Here is a 27,303-nt window from a genome sequence, read left to right as displayed (position 1 = left end):
AAAGTTTTTAAAAAGATTCAAATACCAGACTACTTTACCTGCTTCCTGAGAAATCTGTATGCAAGCCAAGAAGCAATAGTTAGAACTGGACATAGTTCTAACAGACTGGTTCCAAACTGGGAAAGGAGTACATCAAAGCTATATATTGTCACCCTGCTTATTTAACTTATATGCAGAGTACATCATGCGAAATGCCGAGCTGGTTGAAGCACAAGCTGAAATCAAGATTGCTGGGAGAAATATCAATAACGTCAGATATGCCGATGACACCACCCTTATGGCAGAAAGCGAAGAAGAACTAAAGAGCCTCTTGATGAAAGTGAAAGAGGAGAGTGAAAAAGTAGGCTTAAAACTCAACCTTCAGAAAACTAAGATCATGGCATCTGGTCCCATCACTTCATGGCAAATAGATGGGGAAACAATGGAAACAGTGAGAGACTTATTTCCTTGAACTCCAAAATCACTGCAGATGGTGACTGCAGCCATGAAATTAAGACGCTTGTTCCCTGGAAGAAAAGCTCTGACGAACCTGGACAGCATATTAAAAAGCAGAGACATTACTTTGCCAAGAAAGGTCCATCTAGTCAAAGCTACGGTTTTTCCAGTAGTCATGTATGGATGTGAGAGTTGGACTATAAAGAAAGCTGAGTGCCGAAGAATTGATGCTTTTTGAACTGTGGTGTTGGAGAACACTCTTGAGAGTCCCTTGGACTGCAAGGAGATCCAACCAGTCCATCCTAAAGGAAATCAGTCCTGAATATTCATTGGAAGGACTGATGTTGAAGCTGAAACTCCAATACTGTGGCCACCTGATGCGAAGAACTGACTCACTGGAAAAGACCCTGATGCTGGGAAAGATTGAAGGCAGGAGGAGAAGGGGATGACAGAGGGTGAGATGGTTGGATGGCATCTCCGACTTGATGGACATGAGTTTGAGCAAGCTTCAGGAGTTGGTGATGGACAGGGAGGCCTGACATGCTGCAGTCCACGGGGTCGCAAAGAGTCAGACATGACCGAGCGACTGAACTGAATTGAAAATTGAGAAAAGCTTTAAAACACAAAAATACACAGTCACTCATCCCATTAACCTTCAGAGCTACCACAGTGTCACACATTTTATAGCCTTTGGAAAACTCTACTGTGTACCCATAAGAGAATGAGAGTGAAGAGGGCATGTAAGGTCTCAGTACTATGTAAAAGTAGATGTGACCTTGGGGGCCCCCCGCTAAGCATTCCTGTCCCCAGCCACATCTTTCTGAGAACTGCTGTCCTTCAATAAATGATCTCAGATTGCTAAGCCTCTGTATTCCTTAAATCAGTCTGTCTGTCAGTTTCTCCCTCCTTCCTCCTCTTCCTGTCTCCCTCTCTTTTGTCTGTGAGGTTTTATCTCACAAATTTCCTCTTGCTGCTATCAGCAAGTGCCTCTTGTGGCAGCATTCTGGCTTCTAAAAGCTCTCCTGCTTCTAAAGTGAGGACAGGTAGTTTCTGAGTGAGTTTTGTGCATTTAAAAACATGAGTTTAAGTACCCAAGCATTATAACACCCTTTTTTGCTTTTTTTCCTGGTACTTGACAGGATTTCTAACATGGGCCCTTGACTTCTAAGTGTTTTTTGTTTAACTGAGCTGTGATGACAAAAGTCCAAATAGAGCAAAGGAGGGGCTGAGTGAATCTGGGAGAAGCACATGGGGAGTGAGCAGCTGCTTCGTCCTGGTGGTGGTGGTTTCTGGAGCCTGTAAGGAGGTGGTGGGCTGCAGCTGGTGGAGGAGGGAGTGTGAGCTCTGGGAGGAAAGCTCAGCCTGTAGCTTTAGTGGGCAAGAACCCTTCCTTGAGCTGAGCTGTTATCATTATGCTGGGCAGTTAATGCACATCATCTCATTTAATCCTCACAAACCACACAGGTGTCTCTGTGTTCTATGAGGGAGGAAGCAGAGGCTTAGAGAATTGAGGTCACCCATCCAGTAAGCTGTAACATCAGGCTCTCTGACTTCAAAGCTTGCATTTCCCTGTGACTCCTGAATCCTCTATCAGAGAACTTGGGCTCAGAGAAAGGGAGGCCAGGTTGGGGCAGGGAGGAGGTGGATGGCCCCTCAAAGCCTGCTTGCTGAGCTGGGTCACTGGGGGTCTTGATCTGGAAGTCCTCTCACTGGATGAATGGGAGACCCTTATTGTGGGGCTGAGATCCTGCTCAGTGGGTCTTTCTCCACTGAGCCCATTGAACTTTAGAGCCCTGACTATGTAGATCTCAGAGAAAAAAACAAGTGATTCAAGTTTATACCTGATTTACCAGCAGAATGTCATCCCAGGGAGAAGCTTATACATCATGGTTTACAAGAAAGCTTTCGGTCAGTGCTCTATTCTTTAAAGACAATATGGAACTCTCTCCCTAAAGCTAACTTTCAGGTGTGGTGAATACAGATGTGTCTTCATCTTTAACACCTTAGAATTCAAACCACAAAGATTTAAACTATCAAATAATTTAATTTGGAAAGAAATAATGTACATACAATGACATAATGCTTATGACAAGCGGTCATACCCTCTCCCAGGGGTTTGCTGGACCTCCTATCTGAGAGTCTGATTCAGTAGGCTTTATACTAGGACTCAGGAATCTACATTTTTAAGGAGTATTCCAGGTGATTCCAAGGTTCAACCTCTGAAAAATATGCCACCAGAAAACCTAGTAGAGGGCATGTCCGTGAATATAAAGACCTCCCTCATTCCTTAAGAGATTATCATTAGACATCTCTTTCTGCAACAACTGAGTGAAGGTGGGAATAAGAGCCCCCACAGACAACTGTAACTTGCTGGAACATGAAGTCTTGCTTAGAAGAGCACAGTGATTAGGGCTTTGGGGTAAGACCTCTGAGCTAGACTTCTTGTGCTGCCACTTCCGAGTTGTACAAAGATAGGCACATTAGAGAGCTCTGAGCCATGGTTTTCTCATCTGTAAAGTGAAAATACTAGGATCCCAGCCTCCTAGGCTGGGATAACTAGGTTAAGATTATGCTTGCAGAGCACTTTGTTTGATGCTGTGCCTGGAGCCATCAACAGGGCCATATTATTGTTGTTGATGCTGCTTCCTAATATTCCCCAGAATTGTGCACACTCCAGAGTATTGACCAGATAGCATTTAGTGACAGATCTGCTATAGTTGTGGTAACAGACTTTGTGAGGACATGTCTTAATCTGTGCCTCAATCATAGCAGATGACCAACAAGCATCCATTCATTGGATATTTTGATGACCCAGTCCAACATTCTGATTTTAAAGATGTGGAACATGAGGGTTCAAGAGTTTATCTGACTTAGCTATAGTCACACGACTAACTGAAAATAAGAATATCTAGTGTTAAATTTACACTAGGTTTGATGCTTAGATAAGTCATAGAAGGGTGGCTTGAGAGCTCAGGGTATACACAGTCTGGGCCTACACCCAGCTCTGCCATTTTCTGTTTGGGGAAACATCTTAACTTTCCTTAGCATTCAGTTCTTCATCTGTAAACAGTGGGGGTAAAACATTAGCTGCTGCACATGGTCGCTATAGAGATGAAATAAAAAGATACATATGGTGCTTAGTGAACTCAGGGGCGTTCTCTTCATTTGTGTAAGCCCCCAACAGATTCAGGTGTGCCAGGCACAAGGGAAGGGAGTTCCCAGGGCAGGAGGACACTGTGGGATTCTGCAAGCACCCCCCCTCCCCACGTGGACTGTTCACGGCCCTGAGCCTGACGCTGAGCGTGTGTGGTTATGGCGGTTGGAGGCGGTAGAGCCCCTTTCCTCAGAGTGCTCCCCCCCCAAGGACTGTCTCCATGCCACATGGAGGGACAGCATCTTTCAGCTGGAGGGGCAGTGATACAGCCCAGAATCCTGTCCCTGCCATCCCAGGAAAAATCTCCACTAGTTCCTACCCCATCCACTTCCCATCTTTGCTCCTGGTCCAGGTCATCTCTGCTGTCTGTGAGCAGATGGGGCATCAGGACAGGGTTGCCTTTTATGACCAGGTTTTATTTAGAACCATGAATACATTTCATTCATCTTGTTTGGTTTAGTTGAGCCTTAGGGAGGTACAGTGAATTCCAGTCAAGAAAAACCAGGGAGATGTAGTCTAATCATTGTTATAAGTCATTTTTTTTTTTTTTTAACCAGGTGGGACAGAGGGGCATAAAAATACAAGAGAGTTGATAACTGTTCAAAGGGATGCAAAAAAGTTTGTCAAATAAAATTAGAAACCTACTTAAAAATTTATCTAAGGTTATACCTCTCTGTGCTTATTGTTCCTGGTGAATACCCAACTAAGACTAAGATCAGTTTTCTCTCTGCTCCTCCACCCTCCCCACCTAAGTGAAAACAGCATGAGGTGGTAGAGAGCAGAAATTTAAGCCACAAGCAAAAAGCACTGCCACTTGTTCCCAGGACTGCTTCCCTGGTGCAGCTTAAGTGAAACCTTGAAGCAAAAGGCCTTCATTACAAACAGTATGGGCTCCCAGTGCAAAGAAGGTCAGATTTATTTAGAGCTCTGAAAGGTAAAAGGTCTAATTTCCATGACAAAAAGCAAGTAAATAATACATCTTCAGCAAGCCACAGGAATAAGAAACCCTGTTTGGGTTCCTACCTAAACACCTGGTGGGCTCTTTGACTTGTGATCTCATTGCTGGGCACCTTTTAGTCTCTGAAATTTACAAAAATGCTTGGAAACAGCTTGCAAGTTATAATTTCATTAAATGCAAAGCAGTAGGAGGTAACCAATTTCTCTTTTCCCCACTTCATTACTTGACAAGCCTCTTCAGGACAAAAATAACTCATCCTTCTTTGTTATCAAAGTCACAGAAAATGCAAACAGTATGGTTGAAAAATGAAAAATAGGAAGATTTGTTAGAATGTGGTTTTATGAAGGGTATGCAGTTTTTCTTTTCATTTACTAAAATTTCCTTTCTCATTTCCCAACTGCAAAATAACCCAATTTCTATCTCATAAAGGTTCCTTACCTGGAGAAAGAACTAGTACATTCTTTTAAAACCTTTTGATCATGATTTTAGAGATGACATTTAATAAATTGTTTTAACAACCTAGCATGTCAATGAGGTATGACCCATTATAGCAGTGGGGAGTTAACTCACCTCAGAAAGGAAAGCAGTATACTTAGTAGAGGTGGTCTCAACAGTTGGATAGGAGGAATGAAGGAAAGAGGAGACTTTTCTGTGGCTTTCCAACCGTGCATGCCCTTCCAGTGAGACCTTTCTCCAGGCTGCTTTCTACTCTGTTCCTCAGCCTTTTAACCCCAGGTCTCTGCATATGTGGTTCCCTCTTGTCATAATTCCCTTCTCCTCCTAACCAGTAATCGCCCCTTTCAGCCCTCTACTCACTCATGACTTTCTCACAGACCTTCACTGTCCTCTTGACCACGTACACTGCCTCTATTTTATGCTGTCATAGCATCACTCTCCCTGTGGTATTTCTCATGGTGAAATGTTACACTTTTCACTAGCTCTCTGGATGAATCCCTGGATGAAAAACTTGAGGATGCAGAACCCATGGGACTGACTGTGAGGCAATTGAGTATCTAAGGATTTTGGTATTGATGAAGGTCCTGGAACCAATTCCCTGCAGATCCCAGAGGATGGCTGTATTTAAATATGTATATCTCTGATTAGCATCTGTTTCCCCCACTTGAGCCTTAACTCCTTGGGGGTAAGAATAGTGCCAGCTTTTGCTAGTGCCTGACACAGAATATGTGCTTAAGTATTTGTAGAATGAGTAAATTCTTGAAGCTAAGTTTTCTTAAGAGTTGATAAAGTCCAACAGCTAGTTAGACAAAAGCGATGACACACCTAGACAGCAAATTAAAAAGCAGAGCCATTACTTTGCCGAGAAAGGTCCATCTAGTCAAAGCTATGGTTTTCCCAGTAGTCATGTATGGATGTGAGAGTTGGAACATAAGAAAGGCTGAGTGCTGAAGAATTGATGCTTCTAAACTGTGGTGTTGGAGAAGACTTTTGAGAGTCCCTTGGACTGCAAGGGGATCAAACCAGTCAATCCTAAAGGAAATCAATCCTGAACATTCATTGGAAGGACTGATGCTGAAACTCTAATACTTTGGTCAGCTGATGCGAAGAGCTGACTCATTGGAAAAGACCCTGATGCTGGGAAAGATTGAAAGCCGGAGGAGAAGGGGATGACAGAGGGTGAGATGGTTGGATGACATCACTGACTTGATGGACATGAGATTGAGCAAACTCCAGGAGATGGTGAAGGAGAGGGAAGTTTGGCGTGCTGCAGTCCAGGGGGTCACAAAGAGTTGGACACGACTGAGTGACTGAATAACAGCGACAGCTAGTTAATGTCTAGTTAACCATGTTTGTTCTCATGGTGACTCAGGATAGTAAAAAAGATGCTTGAAAGAGCTAAAAAAAACCACAAACAACAGGTAGCAAAAAGCCCAGGGTACAAAAGGGAGCAGAAGCCCAATTTCTCATGCGGCTAAGCTCCCTAAACCCTGTTTGTTTGAACTTGTACCCCTCTTGTGAATATGGTTTCCAGTTGGCTTAGGGATGCGTGTTTTGTAGTTTGTGGATTTTAATCCTAACATAGTAACATTAATACAGGAACTATGTGAGTTCAAGTCTTGTTCCCATTTTCTAGCTGTATACCTTTGGAATAATTACATAACCGCCTGATGTACATCATTGGTGACCTGTGAAGCTTATTTACCTCAAGAGTGGGCCCTAGTACAGTGAGAATGTGCCTAAAACAGTGTCTGGCACATAGTATATACTCAGTACATGTTAGCTGTTTACATTATTCTTCCTTTACTATTATATGTCATACCCTGCTTTAAGAGATTTACATGTGTTCTTTACATAATTAAATTATGAATTTTGGTAAATTCTTAATGAAATTCATAACTTAATTCTTACACATGTGGGAACTGAGGACTGCAGAATGGGAAGAATCCTGAGACCATTTGGAGATGCCTCTCCCAGTGCTCCTTCAGAATGCTGCTTCCATCTATGCTAAGTCCTGCGTTAACTCTGCAAAGAGGCCCCTAGTCACACAGGTGAGGCTGAGGGAATTGACCCTTCACTTCATGGGTACAGAAATCCCTCCTTCCTCTGGCCACAGTTTCTTCCAAGTTATTGCAGATCTACCCATCTAGGGCCATGAAGATGTCTCACTTCTTTCCTCTCAATTTACAAGCACTTCATGGAGTCCAAATGAAGGCCAAACAGTGGGCAGGACGTTGGAGGGGACCTCACTGGTTGAACTAGCATTGTTGATCGCTAAAACAAATACATCCTGTTGTCCCAGAGCATACAGGGAAGACTGTGGTTCATGTGGGCTGGAAAAGAATAGAAAAGGAGCAGCAAAGAAACCCAGCTGCAAAGCCAATGCCTTGTGCTGACTGCTTTCCAGGAGTTAAATATAGCTCCTGTGTGAGGCAGGCAGAGGGTTGTCGAGGTCACCTTGAAAGGCTTTTGTGTGTGATAATTACAGCATATGCAGGAAACGGAATATCCTTTATTCTGAAGAGAATAGTACAGTTTGACTCCTTGGGAGAGAAACCCAGAATCCTGAGGGAGGTGGAAAAGAAGAGTGGAAGATTTGGGATTTGGTAGGAGAACCGACTCTTTGGAAAAGACCCTGATGCTGGGAAAAAATGAAGGCGAGAGGAGAAGGGGACAACAGAGGATGAGATGGTTGGATGGCATCATTGATGCAATGGACGTGAGTTTGAGTAGGCTCTGGGAGTTGGTGATGGACAGGGAAGCCTGGCGTGCTGCAGTCCACGGGGTTGCAAAGAGTTGGACACGACGGAGTGACTGAACTGAACTGAGGAGAGTATATGGTTTGGGTTCTGACTCCTCCCACTTGCTAGTATGGAATCGGGTAAATCAGCCTCTCAGAGCATCATCTTCCTCTTCTGGAAGAAGGGATTTAGAATCCTTGTGTGCGGGAATCCTTTGTGGGAGGGGAAATGGGCAATGGTGGGGTAAGGGTTTGTAAACTGTGGGGGTTCTTACTGGGGATTCTCTGTAGCAAAGTTCTGTGATGTACTCTTGTTTCAGGAAGTTAAGAGGTCAGGGAGGTGGCAGGTCAGTGGAAACAGGTTGTGGGGATGTTTTGGGGTGACTCTGTTCCGGGAGGTGGGCCAGGGTGACAAGCTCATGGAAACCCTGCATCTTAATGGCCTTTTGAGTAGCAGCTCTGCCCACGTCTTGTCATCCACCAGGACAGCTCTCATTCTGAACACCTTGTTTCTCAGCCCTGGGTGGCCAGGGAAGTGGTAGTTCTCCCTCATCAAGACATTTCCAGACAAGAGTGGGGTGGGGCAAAGAAATAGCTTTTGGCAGTGGGGCTGGATTCTCCCAGAATTGTTCCTTTGTGTGCAGATTCCTCCCTGTTTGGCTCACAGAGGAAATGGTTCCAGGAGGAAGTGGAAAACTGTGACACACACACGCTCAGTCCTCACACACAAGATGGCAGCTGTTTCCGCTTGGTGGAAGTCCCTGCCGTCTCCTTCACTGAATGGAGTGGCCTGGGATACCGGATGATAAAGGCAGGGAGTGTTTTTGAGCTCTTAAGTGATGTTCCAGATGTTATGCTAAGCATTTTGCATGGATTACCTCATTTAATTCTCATAATAGTCCTGTGAGGTAGTGACTGTTCTTACACTCTGTTTTATACATAAACCAAGTGAGGCTTGGAGAGGCACAATTATTTGTTTAAAGGCACATGGCAAGCAGAACCTAGACCTAAGTTTAGGGCCTAAACTTCTAACTGGTGCATCATAATTCTTTCTGGTCACTTTCTTCTAAAAGAGGTTCCCTATCTCTGAAGCTCGCTAGAACCACCAGTGAGCCACTCATGACCACTCCCCACTAGTGTCCCTTCATAGGATGGGTGCCTGTTCTGAGGCCTAGATGGAGCTGGGCTTACTGTTCTGAGAAGTTTGAGTTTGAGGAACTATCTCACCAGTTGCCTGCAACAGACACTGCAGATGTCTGGCTAGGGGTTTGCAAATAATACTGATAGTAATAAAGATAGTCAACGATGACAGTGAACGTTTATTGAACATATTCTACAATGTGGGCCTAACACTTTTATTTCTTTACTAAATTAGGACCTCAAGTGGACAAAAACTGGATTAATCCTAGTCCTTGTTTCAAGAGACACTGTCATCATTGGCTCATGCATGCTTCATTTTTATTTATCTATGTAATCAGTTATTTTTGCTAATGTAGTAAGTACCCACAAGTCCACCATTCAAAGCAGAATCCTGGATCTAGACAATATCATACATCTAGCTATGATCTCATGCTTCTGCTTACCCTCTCCCAGTCTGTCATCCTGAATGCTGTATTCATCACATCCTTATTTTCCCTTATAGACCGCAACTAGATTTACCCATAAAAATTAAAAAATTTTAGTTGTTATAAACTTTATTAAAAGGGCATAATGTTATTGGTAACTTTTTTGTGACTTTTTTCTTACTGTGATACTGCTAAGGTTTATCGATATCGTTGCCTGTCATTGTGTTCATTCATTGTGCTGTATGATACTCCATTGTGAGACTATTCTCCATGGCTAACACTCTGTGCCTATTATGTTTATTTCATCTTTGCAGCAACTGCATATAGTAGGAGCTCTTCTTATCTCAGTTTTACTGACAAGAAACTAAGGCCTAGAGAAGCTAAAGAGCTTGCTGGAGGTCATAGGTGCCAGGTTCGCATCTTTCTGGCCCTCACTGTATGCTGTGTCCTGGTGTAGAGGGGAAAACACAGGAGCTGGAGTCAAACGCCTAAGGCTCAAGCTCCGTACTTACTGGCTGCGTGGGCTTGGGCAAGTTGCCTCTATTTCTTCAGCATTAAAGTGGAGTGATGGTAACTGCTCTGTCTACCTCTCAGGCCTGTTGTGAGACTCAAACCTGACAATATCTGTGAAAAGTGATAGTAAACAGTCTGTAAATGGAAGTTTTATAAATCGGTACATTGTGATTAATGATCAGTGTGTCATCTGCTCCCCCTTTCCCTCAATCAAACAACAGAACATGTGTAGGATTCAAGAGATGAGCATCTCTATTCAGAAAGGCATGGGTTAGGTTGACAATCAGCCCATAGAAACCTTTGTGTGATTAAAGAATTATAAAATTATCAATAGAGGCCTCAGACTGCACTAATGGAAACTGTATTTATTCTGTTCAGTAGAGTTTAAAAACTTTTTTTTTCCACTATTCATTACCTATTTTCAATATCTGAGACCCCACCCCACTACTGTTTGCTTGTGGTGTTTTCTTTGCATGTCTTGTTCTCCAGCTACTATACTGTTTGACCCTGGGCAGGATACTTCACTTTTCTGAGTCTCCACATCTGAATAATGGGGATAATAATAATACCTACACCTTACAGGGCTGTCATGAGGGTCCAGCGAGGTATTATATGAACTGCTTAGAACAGTTCCTGACACATACCAAATTGCCTAATGTCGTTATTTAAACTCTCCCCTATTCCCTAGACGGTGCCCATGTATTCTTTGAGAGTTAGTTTAGAGGCCCCTTCCTCCAGGAGGCCTGTCCTGCTGTGCTGGACAGGTGAGGTTACCTGTTAAAAGCCTCCAGGGCAGACAGTTTGTTCAGTGACCTCCATTAAAGTGTGACCTGTGAGAGTAGAGATGAGGCCTGATTTAACACCTGCTGCTGCTGCCCGGCGCCCAGTACCGTCATGCGCACAGAGCAGATGCACTGCAGAGAGATTCACTAGCAGCCCAGAATTCAGAGGAACAACCGCAGATTAGGGAGGGGGCTGTTAGTTCTGCCTGTGACAGCCATCTCCAAGAGCAGAGGGGCTTATGGGTGGGGGAGAGGAAGAAGAGGCAGACTTGTTCTCTTGGGTTTTGGAGGACAACCCAGACCAGCGGTGGCAGCTCCAAGACCATATTATTAGGTCCACTCTATGTAGGAACTTTGCAGAAATTTGAACTAAGAAGAGAGCCAGCTATCCCTTCCAAGAGGGACTGAGTCTTGGTGGACTGCCTCTTGGCAGGAATGTGGGGGTGAGTTAGTGTAGTGGGTAATTGTGACACTGGGTGACTATGGTGAGAAGCACAGAGAATCACATGGGGGATCTGTCCTCCCTAGCCCAGCGACCCCAGGCAGGTGACATCAGTTTTCTCATCTGTGAGGCAGAGGTAATAAGACCACTCATGTCAGAAGGTTGTGGTGAGCAGAAAGGGAGATGAGGTAGAGAAGGGTTAAGCTCTGTGCCAAGCACATATGAGACCTCCTGCAAAGGTTGGTTGTTACTGTTGTTGATGTTGTTAGTAATCACAGAGGATTCAGGTATCTCCCAGAGTTTAGTCTAGACATTCTAGGTGGGAGGCTAAAGGTTATGCTCAGAATGGCCACCCTGCCTGCTGCCCAAGTGGTAAGTCTATCCTCTTCCCTTTCTTCCTTCCTTCCCCTTGCTTGCAAAAGCCTTCCAGTGCTAACCTTAGATTATGTCTGGGCCAGGCCCCTGCAAGTACAGCCCACAGGGAGCCCAGCCATCCCTGGCAGGCTTTGGGAGATGCCTAGAGTGATTTCCTGCCTCCAGAGCTTCGGGTGAGATCTAGAAAATGATGGTTGAAGGTCCCAGGAATGACTTATCTTGAGTCTTGAAGAACCCTGGACAGATGTCTCCTCTGCTGTCCCAAGAGATCAACAATTCTACACGCTCTCTTTGAAAATGGACAGAGTGCGAAGTTTTAGGTTTTTCTGTTCTTAAACAGGAAGGTGAGTTAGTCTTAACAAAGTTTGCTGCTCACATGCAGTATGTGCTGCAGTTCCCAACTGGTTTCCTTTCTCTAATCTCTCCCTTTCTACTCTGATGTGAGCTTTAAAATTTCCCCAAATGGCAACACACAGCATAACCCCCTCCTGCTCACACCTCCTCAGTAGCTGCCCAGGGCCCAGACACCAGTTTCCTTTGTGACTCAGATGATGAAAGAGCTTCATATGCTCCCTGTACTCCCTGTGATTTATTCCCTCTGCAATTCCATCCCTTTCCAGGATGGGCAGGCAAGAAGTGAGAGGAATCCATTCTGATTTTTAAAGAAAGGAGATAATTTATAGAAGTGTTGTTTAAACATTGGCTTTTTTTTTTTAATTGTGTGGTTCCTAAATGCCGAGTCCTTTTCTTGCAGAAATCCAATTGTCCCCCAGTCAGACAGGAGATTGTTATCTCCATTTTTAGCTGAAGAAACTAAGACCCGGGATTAAATAGAAGGAGTAGAGCGGGGATTCAAACCCTGGCAACCTGACACCGCAGCCAGTGCCCTCGGCTCCCACAGTATGCTGCCTCTATTATTAGTTACCAGTCACACCCGCAGTTGTGGACCTGGAGGATAAGGCCCTACTCGAGGCTGCATTTTGCCTCTGCCTGCTTCTCTGGGCTGTAGGCACACTGACCAGCTTGTGCTCTGAGCACGGCTTCTGTGCCTCTCCTCTTCCTACTCGCCATTGTCTCTACGTAGAATGCTGATCCCCCAGTGTTTCTGAGGTTCCTGGCTAAAACGTGTCCCTTGAGTCTTCTGAGCCTTTATGTATTCTCTTTGATGGACACGAACCAGATATGACTTCATGTCACAGGCGTTGGTGACAGAGTCTTAGTTTTTCTGCCTCACTAGGAGGTTAGGGGTGTAGGAACCCTACGCTTACCCCTGTTACCCCTTAGAGCTACAGCTGGTTGCTGGCTGGAGGTGAGGAAATGTGATCAGTCCCTCTGGCTTCCCAGCACACCCCTAGATCAGTTTTCTTTTTGCTTCAAGTAAAGCTTAAAATTAAAAAAAAATCCCACTTGGTTTCATATCGGCTGGATTTACCCTTTGCAAACTCTTCAACAAGAATGGGCAGGAAGAATAAATATTTATTCTACAAATGAATAAATCTGACTCCATCTTCAAAAGAAAGCCTTAGTATAAATTATCATAATTTCTCCATTCTAAGATTTCACTGATTTAAAGATATTTTATCTATTAAATAATAGCTTTTTGAAAAAAAAGAAAACAGAAAAAATGAACAAATTGATGTAGCAAATTTAAGATATATTCTTCCAAAAGTATGTTTTGGTATCAATGAAATATTTTTAAGAATATGGTCCAATTCAATTTTGATTTTTTTCTTTTGATTCTGGTGGTCTCAGAAAAAAAATTTCCTAAGTCTTGACTAAATCACCATGAAGCATGGGCAGGTGTCAGCAGTGTCCCAGCCCTGAATCCCTGGGGTTGCTGGGTCAGCAGGGGCATGTGAGGCCAGTTATGTACCAGTGGCATCCCTGAGACCCCCAAGGCCAGCGTACAGGCTTTCTCCCCAGCAGAACTCTGCGCTCCGCTGGCATCTCTTGACCACGTCAGTGGTTCTGGGGAAAGCTGACTGGGAGTCCATCATGTGACCTTAGGCATGACACCACCCCTTGAGCCTCGGTTTCCCCGGCTGTAAAGTGAGAGGCATAAGATTAGACAGGCGGTTTTCAAATGTTCTGCAGATGGAGCTCTGGGGTCTGGGAGGCTTCTCTGGGGGCTACCTTGGGAGTAGGAAGATGGAGTAGACTTTACTCAGTATTTTCATTCCCACTTCCCGCAGAGCAACTCTTTAAGATTTTATTTGCAGAAGGATTCTGAGGCTAAGTGTAGTTTGAAAAACACTGGTAAATGGCATTCTGGGGCCTTTCCAAATATTAGTCTTGAGTACGTACTCTTGAATGATCTGAGGACAGGGCTTCATTCCTCAGCCTGGACACACCCTCAGAATCTTTCTCACCAGAGTGCTCCAGGCAGACACTCCCAAACTCTACAGATTAATTCAGGGGTTGGCAAACTTTGTGTAAAAGACCAGATAGTACATATTTTAGGCTTTTCAGGCCACATGTGGGCCTCTGTTGCAACTACTCAACTTGGCTCTTTTGGCAAAAAAGCAGCCATAGACAAAACATAATGAATGGACATGGCTGTGGGCCAATACAACTTTATTTACCAAAAGATGTGGGGGGTCTGGATTTGGTCTAACAACTGCTACCCGTGCTGTAATAAACACTTTGACCTGACAGGTGAAGAAACTGCAGCCCAAGGAGGAGATTCAAGTAACTGGATTTGGTCGGGATCCCTGTAGCTCGGTCAGGGAACATGTTTTCACCACTCTACACTGCTCACTTAGCCATAACCCTTACCCTGATTTGGATTGTGGGCATCTGAGATTGCATGATTGAGGGAATGGTGCCCAGAAAAGACACGTGCCCCACTTATCCCTCTCAGGAGATGAGCTTTCCCTTAGGTTCTTAGAGGGCTATAAAAAGCCCCTGAGCTTGCCTCCTGTGGGACGTTCTGTCAGTAAATTCCCCAGAGCTGGAATGACTGCAGTGCGGTGCCACATTCTGCCCCTCTGCAGCCTGACAGCTGCGCAGGGAGAAGAATCAGGGCTGGCAGGCTCTGCGCCTCCACCCCCGCTTGGGGTGTGGCTGGGATTCCCTGAATGGAATTTTAGGTGGAGGACAAAACCCTGCCTGGGCCCTCCTGGGGCAGGATCTTTGCCAGTTCCAGGAGGATGAATGTTTCTTGAATTCTGAACGCCAGAACTGCAAGGGCCACAGTGGAAGGAGTGTGAAGGGTGAGAAATAAAGTCTCACACCAGCTGCCTGGCCATACTGATGGAAGCTGTCCCTCCTGGAACTGTTTAGATTCCCTTTCCCTCCCCTGCTTCCCACCTTGAAATCTTCACCTGTTAAGTCTTTGTGGCTTATCTGGCAAGTCCTTCACATTAATAGACCTGGGAATGCCTCTCTCCACTGGACAAGCAGTGGAGAGCGATGGTAAAGAACTTACATTTGGAGGTGGGCAGGGCTGGGTATATAAATTGACCTGTTTAGGCCTCAGTTTTTTCATCTGTAAAATTGGGGATATTTTAAAAAAATACATGTACAACACATTTTAAAGTAGGTACTGAAAATAAATTACAGTAAATAAACTTAAAATGCAACAGATGGCAATGTCATGATGAACATTCCCATCGAATTCTGTTGGGAGGTGTGGTGGTGATGAGACTGCAGGGCTCAGGGAAGATAAATATCACAAATATATCAAAAACTTCAAATTATTGTGCATTCACACACTGACATGGGCCACAGACATGCCTTCACAGGGACTGTACTTATCAGTCTACCACAGAACCAGATTTTGCCATAAACTACAAAATTTTTAAAACAAAGTTGTATTTACATCTTTCTAATTCATATACATGCCCTAGCTGTGATTTTAAAAAATAGAAATTACAGACACTCTCCCCTCATAACTGCTGGCAACATTTTTAGATGGAATTTCTCCCTCAATAAAATTAATGGCATATTTTATACACATGAAAGTCAAACTGCATCAGCTTCATGATTGTTGAGAGGATTAAATGGCTCAATGTACATATGTAAACTGCCTGACTCGTGGTGAGTGCTCAGTTGGCAATTATTATTAAACATCTGTTATGTGCTAGACCCTGGAAATAAGATGTAGAGACAGTCTCACAGCACAGGCTTCATATATACACAGAGGAGGCATTTAAATTAGTACAATATAATATTCTAAGAACTGAAACTGAGGAGGGTGGTGGTGACCCAAAGTCAGAGGGAAGGTCCAGGGAGGATGTGGCAGATAGTTTTCATGGAGGTGATGCTGAGCGGTCTCTTTCAGGGAGAGGGAAAAGCAGAGGCATCTTTTTAACCTCAGTTTTTGCATCTGTCTAACTGGGAGGATGTCTCAGCTGACCACTTCACAAGGCTTTTACCAGAGTTAAGTCATTGAAGAGAATCTCAAGGCTGAAAGGGTCCCAGAGAAAGGATTTTAGTGGTCAATTCTCTCTTTGAATATCCCTGCTATTACACAGGTTCCTTCTGGCCCAGAGTGACCCCTCTGTGGATGACTGCTGAGTGAGAGCCTGTATGACTGCCAGAGTTGCCCAAGCTGTAAAGGAAGCACTCCATGATTAACAACCCCAACACTACGTGGGAATGGACACAACTGGCGAATGTGAAAAGGTTTCTAGAAGTTAAAAGCTTTATAAAAATGTATGTATTTATGTTGCAGAAGTGAGTGGCTGAGCCATTCGCTAGGACATGGTATTTCTGCTTCTATGTCCAGATACATTTCTCTGCTGGCACTGTGTGCTTAGCACATTTATTGGAGGTTTGTCCTCTCAGGCTAGAGTACCCATACCATGGGTATGGTGGAGGGCAGGGTGGGGTTAGGGAAGAAACCTTGAGAAAAATACGATCTGTCTCTGCAAGTCCACTGCACAAAGATTTTTTTTGGAGTGGGGGGTGTTTGTTCAGGTGTGTTATGGATAATAATAGAAATTTGTCTGGCTTTAGATAAAATTCCCTTCAAGCTTTCAGAAGCCACTTTGGGTAACAGACCAGACCAAACCCTAGAATTTCACTTGGTTGAAAAGTGTGAAAGGCAGTGCTGGAGCAAGTAATCAAGGGAGGTGTTTGAGCAAGGTCAAGGGTCCTGATAAGCCTGTGCACGAAAACAGCAAGCATCTCAGACTCACCTGCGAGCTTTGCAAAAAGTATATGTTCCCAAACCTCATTCCAGACCCACTGATCAGACCTCGGGGGGTATATTTTCAGTAGGCTCCCTGGAAGATAATGATTCTTCCAGCTGGATTCGAGAACCACTGCTTTAGACAAACAGAGAGTGGTCTTTATGGGAGGCTGGAGAGGTGAGAGGAGAAATAGGAAGCTCTTACAGGAGATGACAGGATATTGGAGAAGAAGCCATCCAAGATAACATTTTTCAGTCACAGTTAACAGAACTGGGGGTCTGACTGCAGAAAGGGTGAAAGCAAAGGACATGATGAATAATGACAAAGTCTATGTTTCTGTCCCTAAAATAGGAATCATTGAAATGGAAAATCCTGGAGCTAAAACTGGCCTTACCCAGCGCTACTCTGTGAACTTTGTAGTTTTTCTTTTATTTATTCATCATCTCAGCAGACATTTTTTGCACATATACTACAGGCAAAGCATTACGTTAGATGCTGGAAAAGAATTGTGAACAAGGTAAGAAGGACCCTGTCCTCATAAAGCTCACATTAACAGCTAATTAATTGCTATAATTAATCATTACTATGAAGATGGCAAAGATCTTGCAAAGATGGGCACAATAAAGGACAGAAATGGTATGGACCTAACAGAAGCAGAAGGTATTAAGAAGAGGTGGCAAGAATACACAGAAGAACTATACAAAAAAGATCTTCATGACCTAAATAACCACGATGATGTGTGATCACTCACCTACACATCCTGGAATGTTAAGTCAAGTGGGCCTTAGGAAGCATCACTATGAACAAAGCTAGCGGGGGTGATGGAATTCCAGTTGAGCTATTTCAAATCCTAAAAGATGATACTGTGAAAGTGCTGCACTCAACATGCCAGCAAATTTGGAAATCTCAGCAGTGGTCACATTACTGGAAAAGGTCAATTTTCAGTCCAATCCCAAAGAAAGACAATGCCAAAGAATGTTCAAACTACCCCACAATTGCACTCATCTCACATGCTAGCAAAGTAATGCTCAAAATTCTCCAAGTCAGCCTTCAATAGTACATGAATGGTGAGCTTCCAGATGTTCAAGCTGGATTTAGAAAAGGCAGAGGAACCAAAGATCAAATTGGCAACATCCATTGGATCACTGAAGAAGCAAGAGAGTTCCAGAAAAATATCTACTTCTGCTTTATTGACTATGCCAAAGCCTTTGACTGTGTGGATCACAACAGACTGTGGAAAACTCTTAAAGAGATGGGAATACCAGACTACCTTACCTGCCTCCTGAGGAATTTTTATGCAGGCCAAGAAGCAATAGTTAGAACTGGACATGGTTCTAACAGACTAGTTCCAAATAGGGAAAGGAGTACATCAAAGCTATATATTGTCACCCTATTTATTTAATTTATATGCAGGGTACATCATGTGAAATGCCAAGCTGGATGAAGCACAAGCTGGAATCAAGATTGCCAGGAGAAATATCAATAACGTCAGATATGCCGATGACACCACCCTTATGGCAGAAAGCAAAGAACTAAAGAGCCTCTTGATGAAAGTGAAAGAGGAGAGTGAAAAAGTAGGCTTAAAACTCAACATTAGAAAACTAAGATCATGGCATCTGGTCCCATCACTTCATGGCAAATAGATGGGGAAACAATGGAACAGTGAGAGGCTTTATTTTCTTGTGCTCCAAAATCACTGCAGATGGTGACTGCAGCCATGAAATTAAAAGACGCTTGTTCCCTGGAAGAAAAGCTATGTCCAACCTAGACAGCATATTAAAAAGCAGAGACATTACTCTGCCAACAAAGGTCCGTCTAGTCAAAGCTGTGGTTTTTCCAGTAGTCATGTATCGATGGATGTGAGAGTTCAACTATAAAGAAAGCTGAGTGCCGAAGAATTGATGCTTTTGAACTGTGTTGTTGGAGAAGACTCTTGAGAGTCCCTTGGACTGCAAGGAGATCCAACCAGTCAATTCTAAAGGAAATCAGCCCTGACTATTCATTGGAAAGACTGATGTTGAAGCTGAAACTCTAATACTTTAGCTACCTCATGCAAAGAACTGACTCATTTGAAAAGACCCTGAAAAATAAAAAAGAAAAGACCCTGATGCTGGGAAAGACTGAAGGTGGGAGGAGAAGGGGACATCAGAGGATGAGATGGTTGGATGGCATCACCAACTTGATGGACATGAGTTTGAGCAAGCTCCGGGAGTTGGTGATGGAGAGAGAAGCCTGGCGTGCTACAGTCCATGGGGTCACAAATAGACACTTCTGAGCAATTGAACTGAACTGTGAAAATGCTAACCAGTGAAAAGTACAGAGTGCTAGGGTTACCTGTAATGAGGGATGTAGCATGGGAGACAGGGAAAGATTGTTTTGAGGAAGTAATATTTGAGCAGATTGCTAAGGATGAGAAGGAAGAAGTTAACCAGGTAAAGGTACAAAGGCCATTGTGAGGAGAGTCCACAGTAAGACAGGGGCAGGGGCCCAAAGGGAGCTGGTAAAAGGCAGGGCGGTCCTTGAGGCCACACCACGATTGTAGTCTGTATTTTAAGAACAATGAGAAGCCACTAAGCAGTTTAAGCACAATCAGATCTATAGTTTTAAATAACTGTCTTTAATTGTATCAGGCTCTCCTCTTCCCATATTCTGTCTGCAAGCATAGATATTTCATAAACCCCATCAAAAGCTATGATACATATACATTTGAATAAAAGATAAATGCTTCAAGGTAAAGTATATGCTTCTACAAGTCCTGTTCTCTATAGTTTTCAAAAGGGTCATGCCTATGGAAACCTCTTGAATTGAGTAACAGTTGTTCTAACTTATCTACTACTGTGGTCCCCATAGGAAGCGTTCTAGGACTCCCCGATCTGTGTCCACTCAGCCTCTGCTTCATTATGTCTCTGGGCACCTCTTAGTCTGTCACTGAATAGCTCTTTTCATTTGTTTGCTTCTTCCAGATTGTGCCCCAGTTAGTCTCTGTTTAACCTCTTGTATAACGTTCTGAAGAGTCTTTCTAATACTGTTCTACAGGACAGCTAATTTGAGAAATAATCCCATATCCCCCCCTTCAAATTTAGTTTTATTCACAAACAGCCCCATTTCCTTCAATAGCTCCTCACATTGTTGTGTTGTTAATAGAAAAAAGAGAAACAGGAAGGGTGATTTGATTTGGTGGTGAATAAGATGAGTTCACAATTGGGTCACTTGGAGGATGAGTTGACTTCCAAATGGAAATATACCAAAAGCAGGAGCCAGTGCAGGACTGGAGCTCAACTCATGGCTGAAGATAAGACACTGGGAGCAGCCCTCAAAAGAGGCTTGGTTGTCTGCAGCACTAATGTAAAGACGGGGCAAGAGTCACCATACAAGAAAAATTGAGCTAGAGAAAAAGATGGGAAATAACAACAAGGGCTTCCCTCATGGCTCAGCAGTAAAGAATCCACCTCCAATGCAGGAGACATGGGAAACGGATTTGATCCTTGGACTGGGAAGATCTCCTGTAGGAGGGAATGGAAACCCACTCCAGTATTCTTGCTTGGAGAATCCCCACGGACAGAGGAGCATGGCAGGCCACAGTTCATTGGGTCACCAAGAGTCAGACACGACTGAAGTGACTGAGCATGCATGCAAGCACCTATCATGGTCCGGGCACTGGTTGCTGGACAAATATTACCACATTGCAGTTTCCTAATCCTGGGTGTCATTCTTCCTGCTTTGCAGACTAGTGGAATAAGACTCAGCTGGGTCACTTGCCCAGAGAAGCCCTGAGGCTATGAGCACCTATAACAGTGGAATTGGAGGCCAGGCAGGAGTAGGGTGGGGAAGGAGAGACAGAAAAGGCTTCTGACAGATGGATGGAGCAGTGGTTATTTAACCTAGGTTTATCTGATTCCAAAATCCATGCTTTCTCCATCTTCGCAAATAGAATCCATTTAGAAAACAGCTACAGAGAAGCCAAGGAGATGGGAATAAGAAGAGGTGAAAAATTAGACAAAATAGAGCTGCTTGTGACTCTTAGGAGTGGGCTTTCGTCAGAAGGTGTGATTGGAAGTAAGACTGCAAGGAGGGAAAGAAGTGTATGGGGAGAAACAGGAGACTGTGTGGCGGTGGGGTTTTATTTTTCTGTTCAATTGCAGGGTTTTTTTTTTTTTTTTTTTAAAGGGTAAGATGGATATGAGGAGCTAATGGTATCCAAAAACGGTTATTTTTCTGAACCTAAGATCAGAATGAAATAATGATAAGTTCCTGGCAGAGAGTGGACAGGGAGGGCTTACTTGGCAGGGTACTCACTCATGTGAGCAGTAGAGTTTGAAACTGATATTTGAGGGAGAGGCAGAAAAAACTCTGAGTGGGACAAGGAAATGGAAGTGGTGCCCAGTGACCAACAGAAGCCTCTACAGAGAAGAGGGTAAGGTTAAATCCTATGCATACACCAGTGCAGAGTGTGGCTAAAATCCAAGTAATTATATCTGATAAATGTAATATCTGTCATCTACTGAATGCTTCCTAAGTGCTAGCTTACATGCATCACCTTTCCCCACGACACTCCAAATGAAATGAAACTGGTATTCAGAGAAATTAAGTAATTTACCCAGTTCATACAAGATCATACAGCTAGAAAGCTGTGGTCAAAGCCTAAGTTTGTCCATTCCCTGAACCACTCAGCTGTACTGAGTCTCCAGGCTAACAAAGATGACTTTATGGAACATATTTGGAAGGAAACATATGGGTGTGTACTCCTTTCAGAAGAACAGTAATTGATAAGAGTAGAAAATGAACTCAGATGTCAGGGAAGAGGTATGGGAATTCACAGTGTGGGGGACAGAAATGGGGCAGTGAGTCACAGAGGGGACATGGAGGGGAGCCGCTGCTTGGCCAATGGAAGCCACAGATAGGGAAGATATGACTTTCCTAGTACAGATGTCAAAGCTGGTCCACCAAAGGCAAGACACGAGTGGGTTCTTCTAGCATCTCTTGAATGATAAAAATCTCATTTAATGAGACAGGGCGCTCAGGGCCAGTGCACTGGGATGACCCTGAGGGATGGGATGGGAAGGGAGGTGGGAGGAGGGCTCAGGATGGGGAACACATGTACACCCATGGCTGATTCACGTCAGTGTATGGCAAAAACCACTATAATACTGTTAAGTAATTAGCCTCCAATTAAATTAGTTTAAAAAATCTCATTTAATGAAAAGCAGAGCTTCAGATTATGTCTTAAATTGCCCAGGAGACAATATAATCTCCCAGAGAATATGTATAATTCAACAAAAGAAACTCCCATCTTGGGTTGAATGCAACTAGTTGAAAAAGAACTAGTTTGTGAAGTAGAAAGGAAAGGAACTTTGGTAAAATTGATTGCTTCGTATGAGCTAGGCATATCAGAACCTTGGGCATTAAGAAGGGAATGAGGGAAAATTTAGACCAAAGATGTAAGCAAAGACGGCTTGAGAACACTAGAAAGTTCACAAAAGCAAAATTGTGAAGATAAAACTGTAGTCAGTTTAGTTCAGTCACTCAGTTGTGTCTGACTCTTTGCGATCCCATGAATCGCAGCACACCAGGCCTCCCTGTCCATCACCAACTCCCGGAGTTTACTCAAACCCATGTCCATTGAGTCGGTGATGCCAGTCAGCCACCTCATCCTCTGTCATCCCCTTCTCCTCCTGCCCCCAATCCCTCCCAGCAGTAGGCATGAATAAATAGCATAAATAAGAGAAAATAGACATGTTGGCCTATAAATATTTTGTCACTCAGAAACACTTGTCAGATGGTTCTGTTATTGCATGTCAGAGATGGATTTTCAAGAGACAAGCACCATGAAGGAGCTCCAGGATACAGAGATTATGACATAGCCCCTGTCTTTGAGTTGTATATGAAGTTGTCTAGCCCAGTTCTTAAAAGAGAGTAGGAACTCAAAAGTGTCCTCAGAGTCAGACTAGTTTGGGGCCAATAGAATTTTATTATGTTAAATGTGATTTAAAAAACACAATTATTACTGTAGCCAGTATTTATTGAATGGGAGTCATATGGTAATCATTGTCTGAAGTATTTTCTGTTCATTTAATAACAACCCCATGAAGTAGGTATCATCAGTATCCATATTTATCTTTATGTGAGGATAGAGAGTTAAGTGATTGGTTCTGTAGAAGGTGGTGTCCATAGTCATTAGTCTATAGTGAAGGTGTTAACTTTCACCAGTAGCTGATTCTCTTTGTATAATGTTCATGAATTGGGGAAGTCCTGCTGGAAGGAATTTCCTTATAATGTAAGGTAAGTCATTTCTGTGTCTGTTACTGCATCATATGAATCCTCCTTTACTCACGGGAAGACACATATCCTGTTAGAAGAGAAATCCTACTTCCTAGGTTTGTTTTCATTCTCAAGTCAGTTGACTTTGATGCTGAGCTTTTATGCTGTAATTGCTACTGAAGATCTGAACGGCATGGTTGTGGTGTGACGGAGGTGCCCAGACCTGCGGCAAGAAGATGCGGTGTCCAAGCCCTCTTCTGTTCTAGGGCTTGGGCAGGTCACCTGCCACTGTGGAGTCAGCCAGCAGCCAGTTTAAGATCAGGGCTTTGGTTCAAACCCAGCTCTATCTCTCACCTGATGAGCGACGGTACAAGCTAATGTCAGTGCCCTGATCCTGCTGTTACGGATTGAACTGTGCCCCCACCCCAGATATACACACCAAAGTATGGAAATTTTAACCCCGGGTGTAACTCCATTTGGAGATAGGGCCTGTAAGGAGGTAATTCAGGTTAAAAGAGGTCATAAAGGTGGGCCCTAATCCAATAGGATTGATGACCTTCTAGGTCTTCCTTCTAGGAAGAGGAAGTGATATCGGCAATCTCTGTCTCTCTCTGTGTACAGGGAAGAGGCCATGTGAGGGCAGAGTGGGAAGGCCACCATACACAGGTCTGGATGAGAGGCTTCGCCAGAAATCTACACAGATGGCACCATGGTCTTGGACTTCTAGCTTCCTTAACTGTAAGGAAATAAATCTGTTATTTGAGCCACCCAATCTGTGGTGTTTTGTTACGGCAGCCCTAGCTGACTAATATACTGCGAGACCTGCCTTCCTGTGAGGTAAGGATTACCCAGTCACAGCCCTGTCCCATGGCTTGTTCCAAGAGAAGCTATGAAAAAAGCTGAGCATGTTGCCTGGCTCATGAAAACACGTTGATGGTTTCAGCTGTTACTGTTACTAGTGTACAGTGTGAAGTGTGGCTTCCTTCCCTGGGCATGACAGTCTCACTCCTCACATGGCAGGTATGAGGGTGAAATGAGACCTGTGCTTCTTAAAACCTGCCTGACAACAGAAGAGAGTGCTCACACCCTCCTGGGGATATGGGCACAACAAATTTCCACCACAATGATTTGTAAAGACTCAATTTTATCTTAAAAACCCACACAAATTTTGTATTCTAGTTCATATGCAGCTGTGTTTGCTTTAATTCCTACAGTTTTTGCAGTAATTTCTCAGGGTAGCCCGCTGAGTTTCTAGACAGATGACCTCGTCCTGTGTGCCTCATCCACTTCACTTGCATTTGAGAAGGCCTTTGCAGGTCACGAAGCACTGTTCTGATGGGAGATTTAGTGGTATGTATCTTTCAAAATCAGCATTATAACTGTTCAGTTTGGGGTGCACTATTAAGTTTGTTTCATGTTGTTAATGAACTACTTGAGCCACTGTTAGTAAGCACCTACTGTGTGCCAGGCACTGCTGTCAGCGGGGTGGCTGCCCAGATCCACCCCCAGCCTTCCTGAAGCTTACATTCTGACAGGCTAGGTAGACACTAAACACGTAGTTGGATAACTGCCACATCGTGACGAGAGCTATGAAGGAGAAAGAAAGTGGGCTAGGAAAGCCTGCAGCAGGGGAGAGGGTCAGAGTCCTAGAGCATTCTGAGTACTAACAGATTGCTGGGGAAGTCTGGCTTCCCAGGAAGAGTGGTCTGGAAGCAGCCTTCTTTAGTGAGGTATCAGTTATTAAGCATTTTAAGCTGGGTGAATTATCGTCACTCATGGTCTGTTAAAGGAGGGCACAGTCTGCTTTCTACAACTCTGGGTAGGCTAGGTATGGATTTTTGTACTGGGGATTGTGTGCTGGGGACAGGTTGGTATTTGGCACCATGTGGGGTGTGATGGGGTGGAGGGCAGTGCTGTTTGCTTTAAACGTACAGTGTGGGAGATGGGGATGGGGGACTGACTGAGGGACATTAGAGGCACCACTGCTCTCTTTTTTCTCCCTGACGAGTGTGTATGCTCTGTGCACACTTGTCCAGGAGTCAGTTAACAGGTAAGAACTGCTTTACAGATCACAGCCTTGGTCCCCAAAGAGCCAAAACAGAAGCCCCCTCCATTTTCTGCCTGACCTTCCAACTCCTAATAGGAAAGGGTTGATGCAGCACTTTGTGCTAGAGAAGGTGTGGGTGGGGAAGCTGTCCCCAGCACCTTGAATTGGAAGTCTGGGGTCCCCTGCAGCCCTCTGATCTCTGGCTGTACCCGTAAGAGGAGTGCAGGGGGGTTACCATGACACCTGCCCTTGGCCCCATCCCTGCCCCCAATGCCCTTCTTCATTGCTTCCACACCCCTGGCCACTCCTTTTTTCCGGTTGGAGGTCTCAGTGCAGCAAACAGGCAGAGGGGGGAAGCGTGTAAGATTATGTAGGGAAGGGGAGGAATTTTCCATTAATAATAACAACAACAAGAATAATAATACTTGTCATCTTGGCAGCACTTGCCAGTTTCCCAAGTGCATTCAGACCTGTGCTCTCCTCGGTTTCCAGAGGTGGGGTGTTGTGACACTGGTGTCCTGGTTCCCAGCCTTTGTCACTGCAAGCCACTTTTTACTTTTTTTTTTTTTTTTTTTTTTAACAGCTAAGAGCCCATTGAGGTGTCCAGGTCTTTACTTAAGCATAGCTCCCCATGAATTCCGCCCCCCGCCCCCCACCAAATGCTCTCTCTATGCTCCTGTTCGTTGCAGTTTCAACAAGCACCCCCACCACGTCTGTAAAACTTTCTTACATGTTCTTCAGCTCTTCAAACTGTCCAAATAAGAAGGGGTCTCAGAGACAATCCAGTTCAACCTTGTCACTAGCCCAGACAGAAAGAGGGTGGGCTAAGGTCACACAGCTTGTCGGGCTCAGAGCCAGGGCTCGAACACCATGCAGGCACCCACAGGCACTTCTGCAGCTCCTCCTCCCGACACCCTGGGTAGCTGCACACACTTCTGTCTCCTGGGGCTTCTCAGTGTGTGAACAGTAGGGGCTTAACACGCCCTGTTGTTTTCAAGAGTGTCACTTGTTAATTCTATTCTACCCTTGGTGGAGGGGGTTGGTATGGGGTGAGAGGGGCTTGCCTTCCACAGGAATCCTGTGGGGGATTCGTTCATGAAGTTAAGGCTCCGAGTGTATGAAAACTCTGGTTTCACACACGAGGCAACTTAAGTCCGGGACATGAATCCCCCTAGCAGCCCCCGAGCAGCCCCGGCACAGGAGGCACCTGTCCACACAGCGCCGGGTCTTCGGCCCCCGCTTCTCCCTTTCTCCGTGCCCCCACGCTCCTCGGCCCGGCCCAACCCGCTACTCTCTGCCTCCTCCTCTCTGGCTTTTAGATCGCGCGTTTCTCCCCTTACCACCCTGCAAAGCAACAAGTGTGGGCGCCGCGTTTCTTCTTACCCCGGCCTCGGTCCATGGCGCCGGCGATAGCGGAGCAGGGCGCGGTGCCTCCGGCGGGGCTGGCAGCGGCGGGCGCGGCGCTCTCCAGTCCGGCCCCGGCCCCGCGGGAGCGCCCTCCGCGCGTCCCCTCCCCCGACAGGATGCTCGCCCGGCGCCCCCGCCCGCCCGCGCCCGCCCCTGCGCTCGGCTCCCGGAATAGACCCGGAGCCCGCCTGGCCCCCTGGGCCGCGGGTGTCCCTCATCCCCACACACCCTTGCCGCGCCCTGCCTTTCACAAGTCGTCGCGCCCCTCTCTGGAGGGGCTACTAGAGGACCCACATGCCGGTTCACACTTCCTTTCATGCCCGTGCCTGCGCGCGTCCCACCCCTGCCCAGACCAAGGCACTGTTGAGCTCTGCTTGCATTCCGCTAGTGACGAGAAGCTTACTATCGCACTTCCAGCCGGGTCCATTTTCAGATTGTCCAAACTGTTAGAATCTGTTTTTCAAACATTAGAGTCAAAAATCTCTTTGCCTGCTGCTGCCACCCTGTCTTTGGGTTTATCTTCTTCATTAAACATGTCTTTCCTGAGCACCTTCTAGAGCCAGACAGTGGAGCAGACGCTATGCCAATAATAGTGTAAAAGAGGAGTGAGATAATAAAGATCTTTTAAAAATCACCTAGGAAAAGGAGAGAAAGGATTGCTAAAATGTGGGTAGTGGCTTGGGACACATAAAACTTTTGAGGTTCCCAGTGTACTGAATTGTGAAGAATGCCAACACGAAGTGATAAAAATTGTGGAAATGAACACTTTCTTAGCATACAAGTGCAATGCAATGTTAAGTGTGCTCTTCCTTAAATAATTACGGGATGTAGAAAAATATTGCTATGACCAGTGTGGTCAAGAATGGGATTTAAGTTTAAAGCTGTATGAAGAATATCAGCATCTTTCATCCTGTTAGTTTGTCTCTGTGAAAGTAGGCCCAAACCGATTATAGACATATGAAATGTCTTAAGACCCTTTATAAAGTGAAGTCGAGGCTTGCTTCTTCTTCTAAACACTTCTCCCCAAGATAGGCCA

General features: G+C 44.8%; 1 protein-coding gene across 1 annotated transcript in view; it reads right to left on the bottom strand.

Moving 5' to 3' along the window:
- Positions 1-26,347, bottom strand: part of AFAP1L1 (actin filament associated protein 1 like 1) — a 68,669-nt gene extending 42,322 nt beyond the window's left edge. The window contains exon 1 of the mRNA XM_065935922.1: positions 26,244-26,347. Within this exon, the coding sequence (XP_065791994.1) occupies positions 26,244-26,259 (16 nt within the window). The 5' untranslated portion in view covers positions 26,260-26,347. The remainder of the gene's footprint in view (positions 1-26,243) is intronic.
- Positions 26,348-27,303: the final 956 nt, after the last annotated feature.

This window comes from Muntiacus reevesi, chromosome 1 (assembly GCF_963930625.1).
Source record: "Muntiacus reevesi chromosome 1, mMunRee1.1, whole genome shotgun sequence".
Taxonomy (NCBI): Eukaryota; Metazoa; Chordata; class Mammalia; order Artiodactyla; family Cervidae; genus Muntiacus; species Muntiacus reevesi.
The sequence above is the reverse complement of the archived record's forward strand: the minus strand, read 5'-3'. Positions and strand labels throughout refer to the sequence as shown.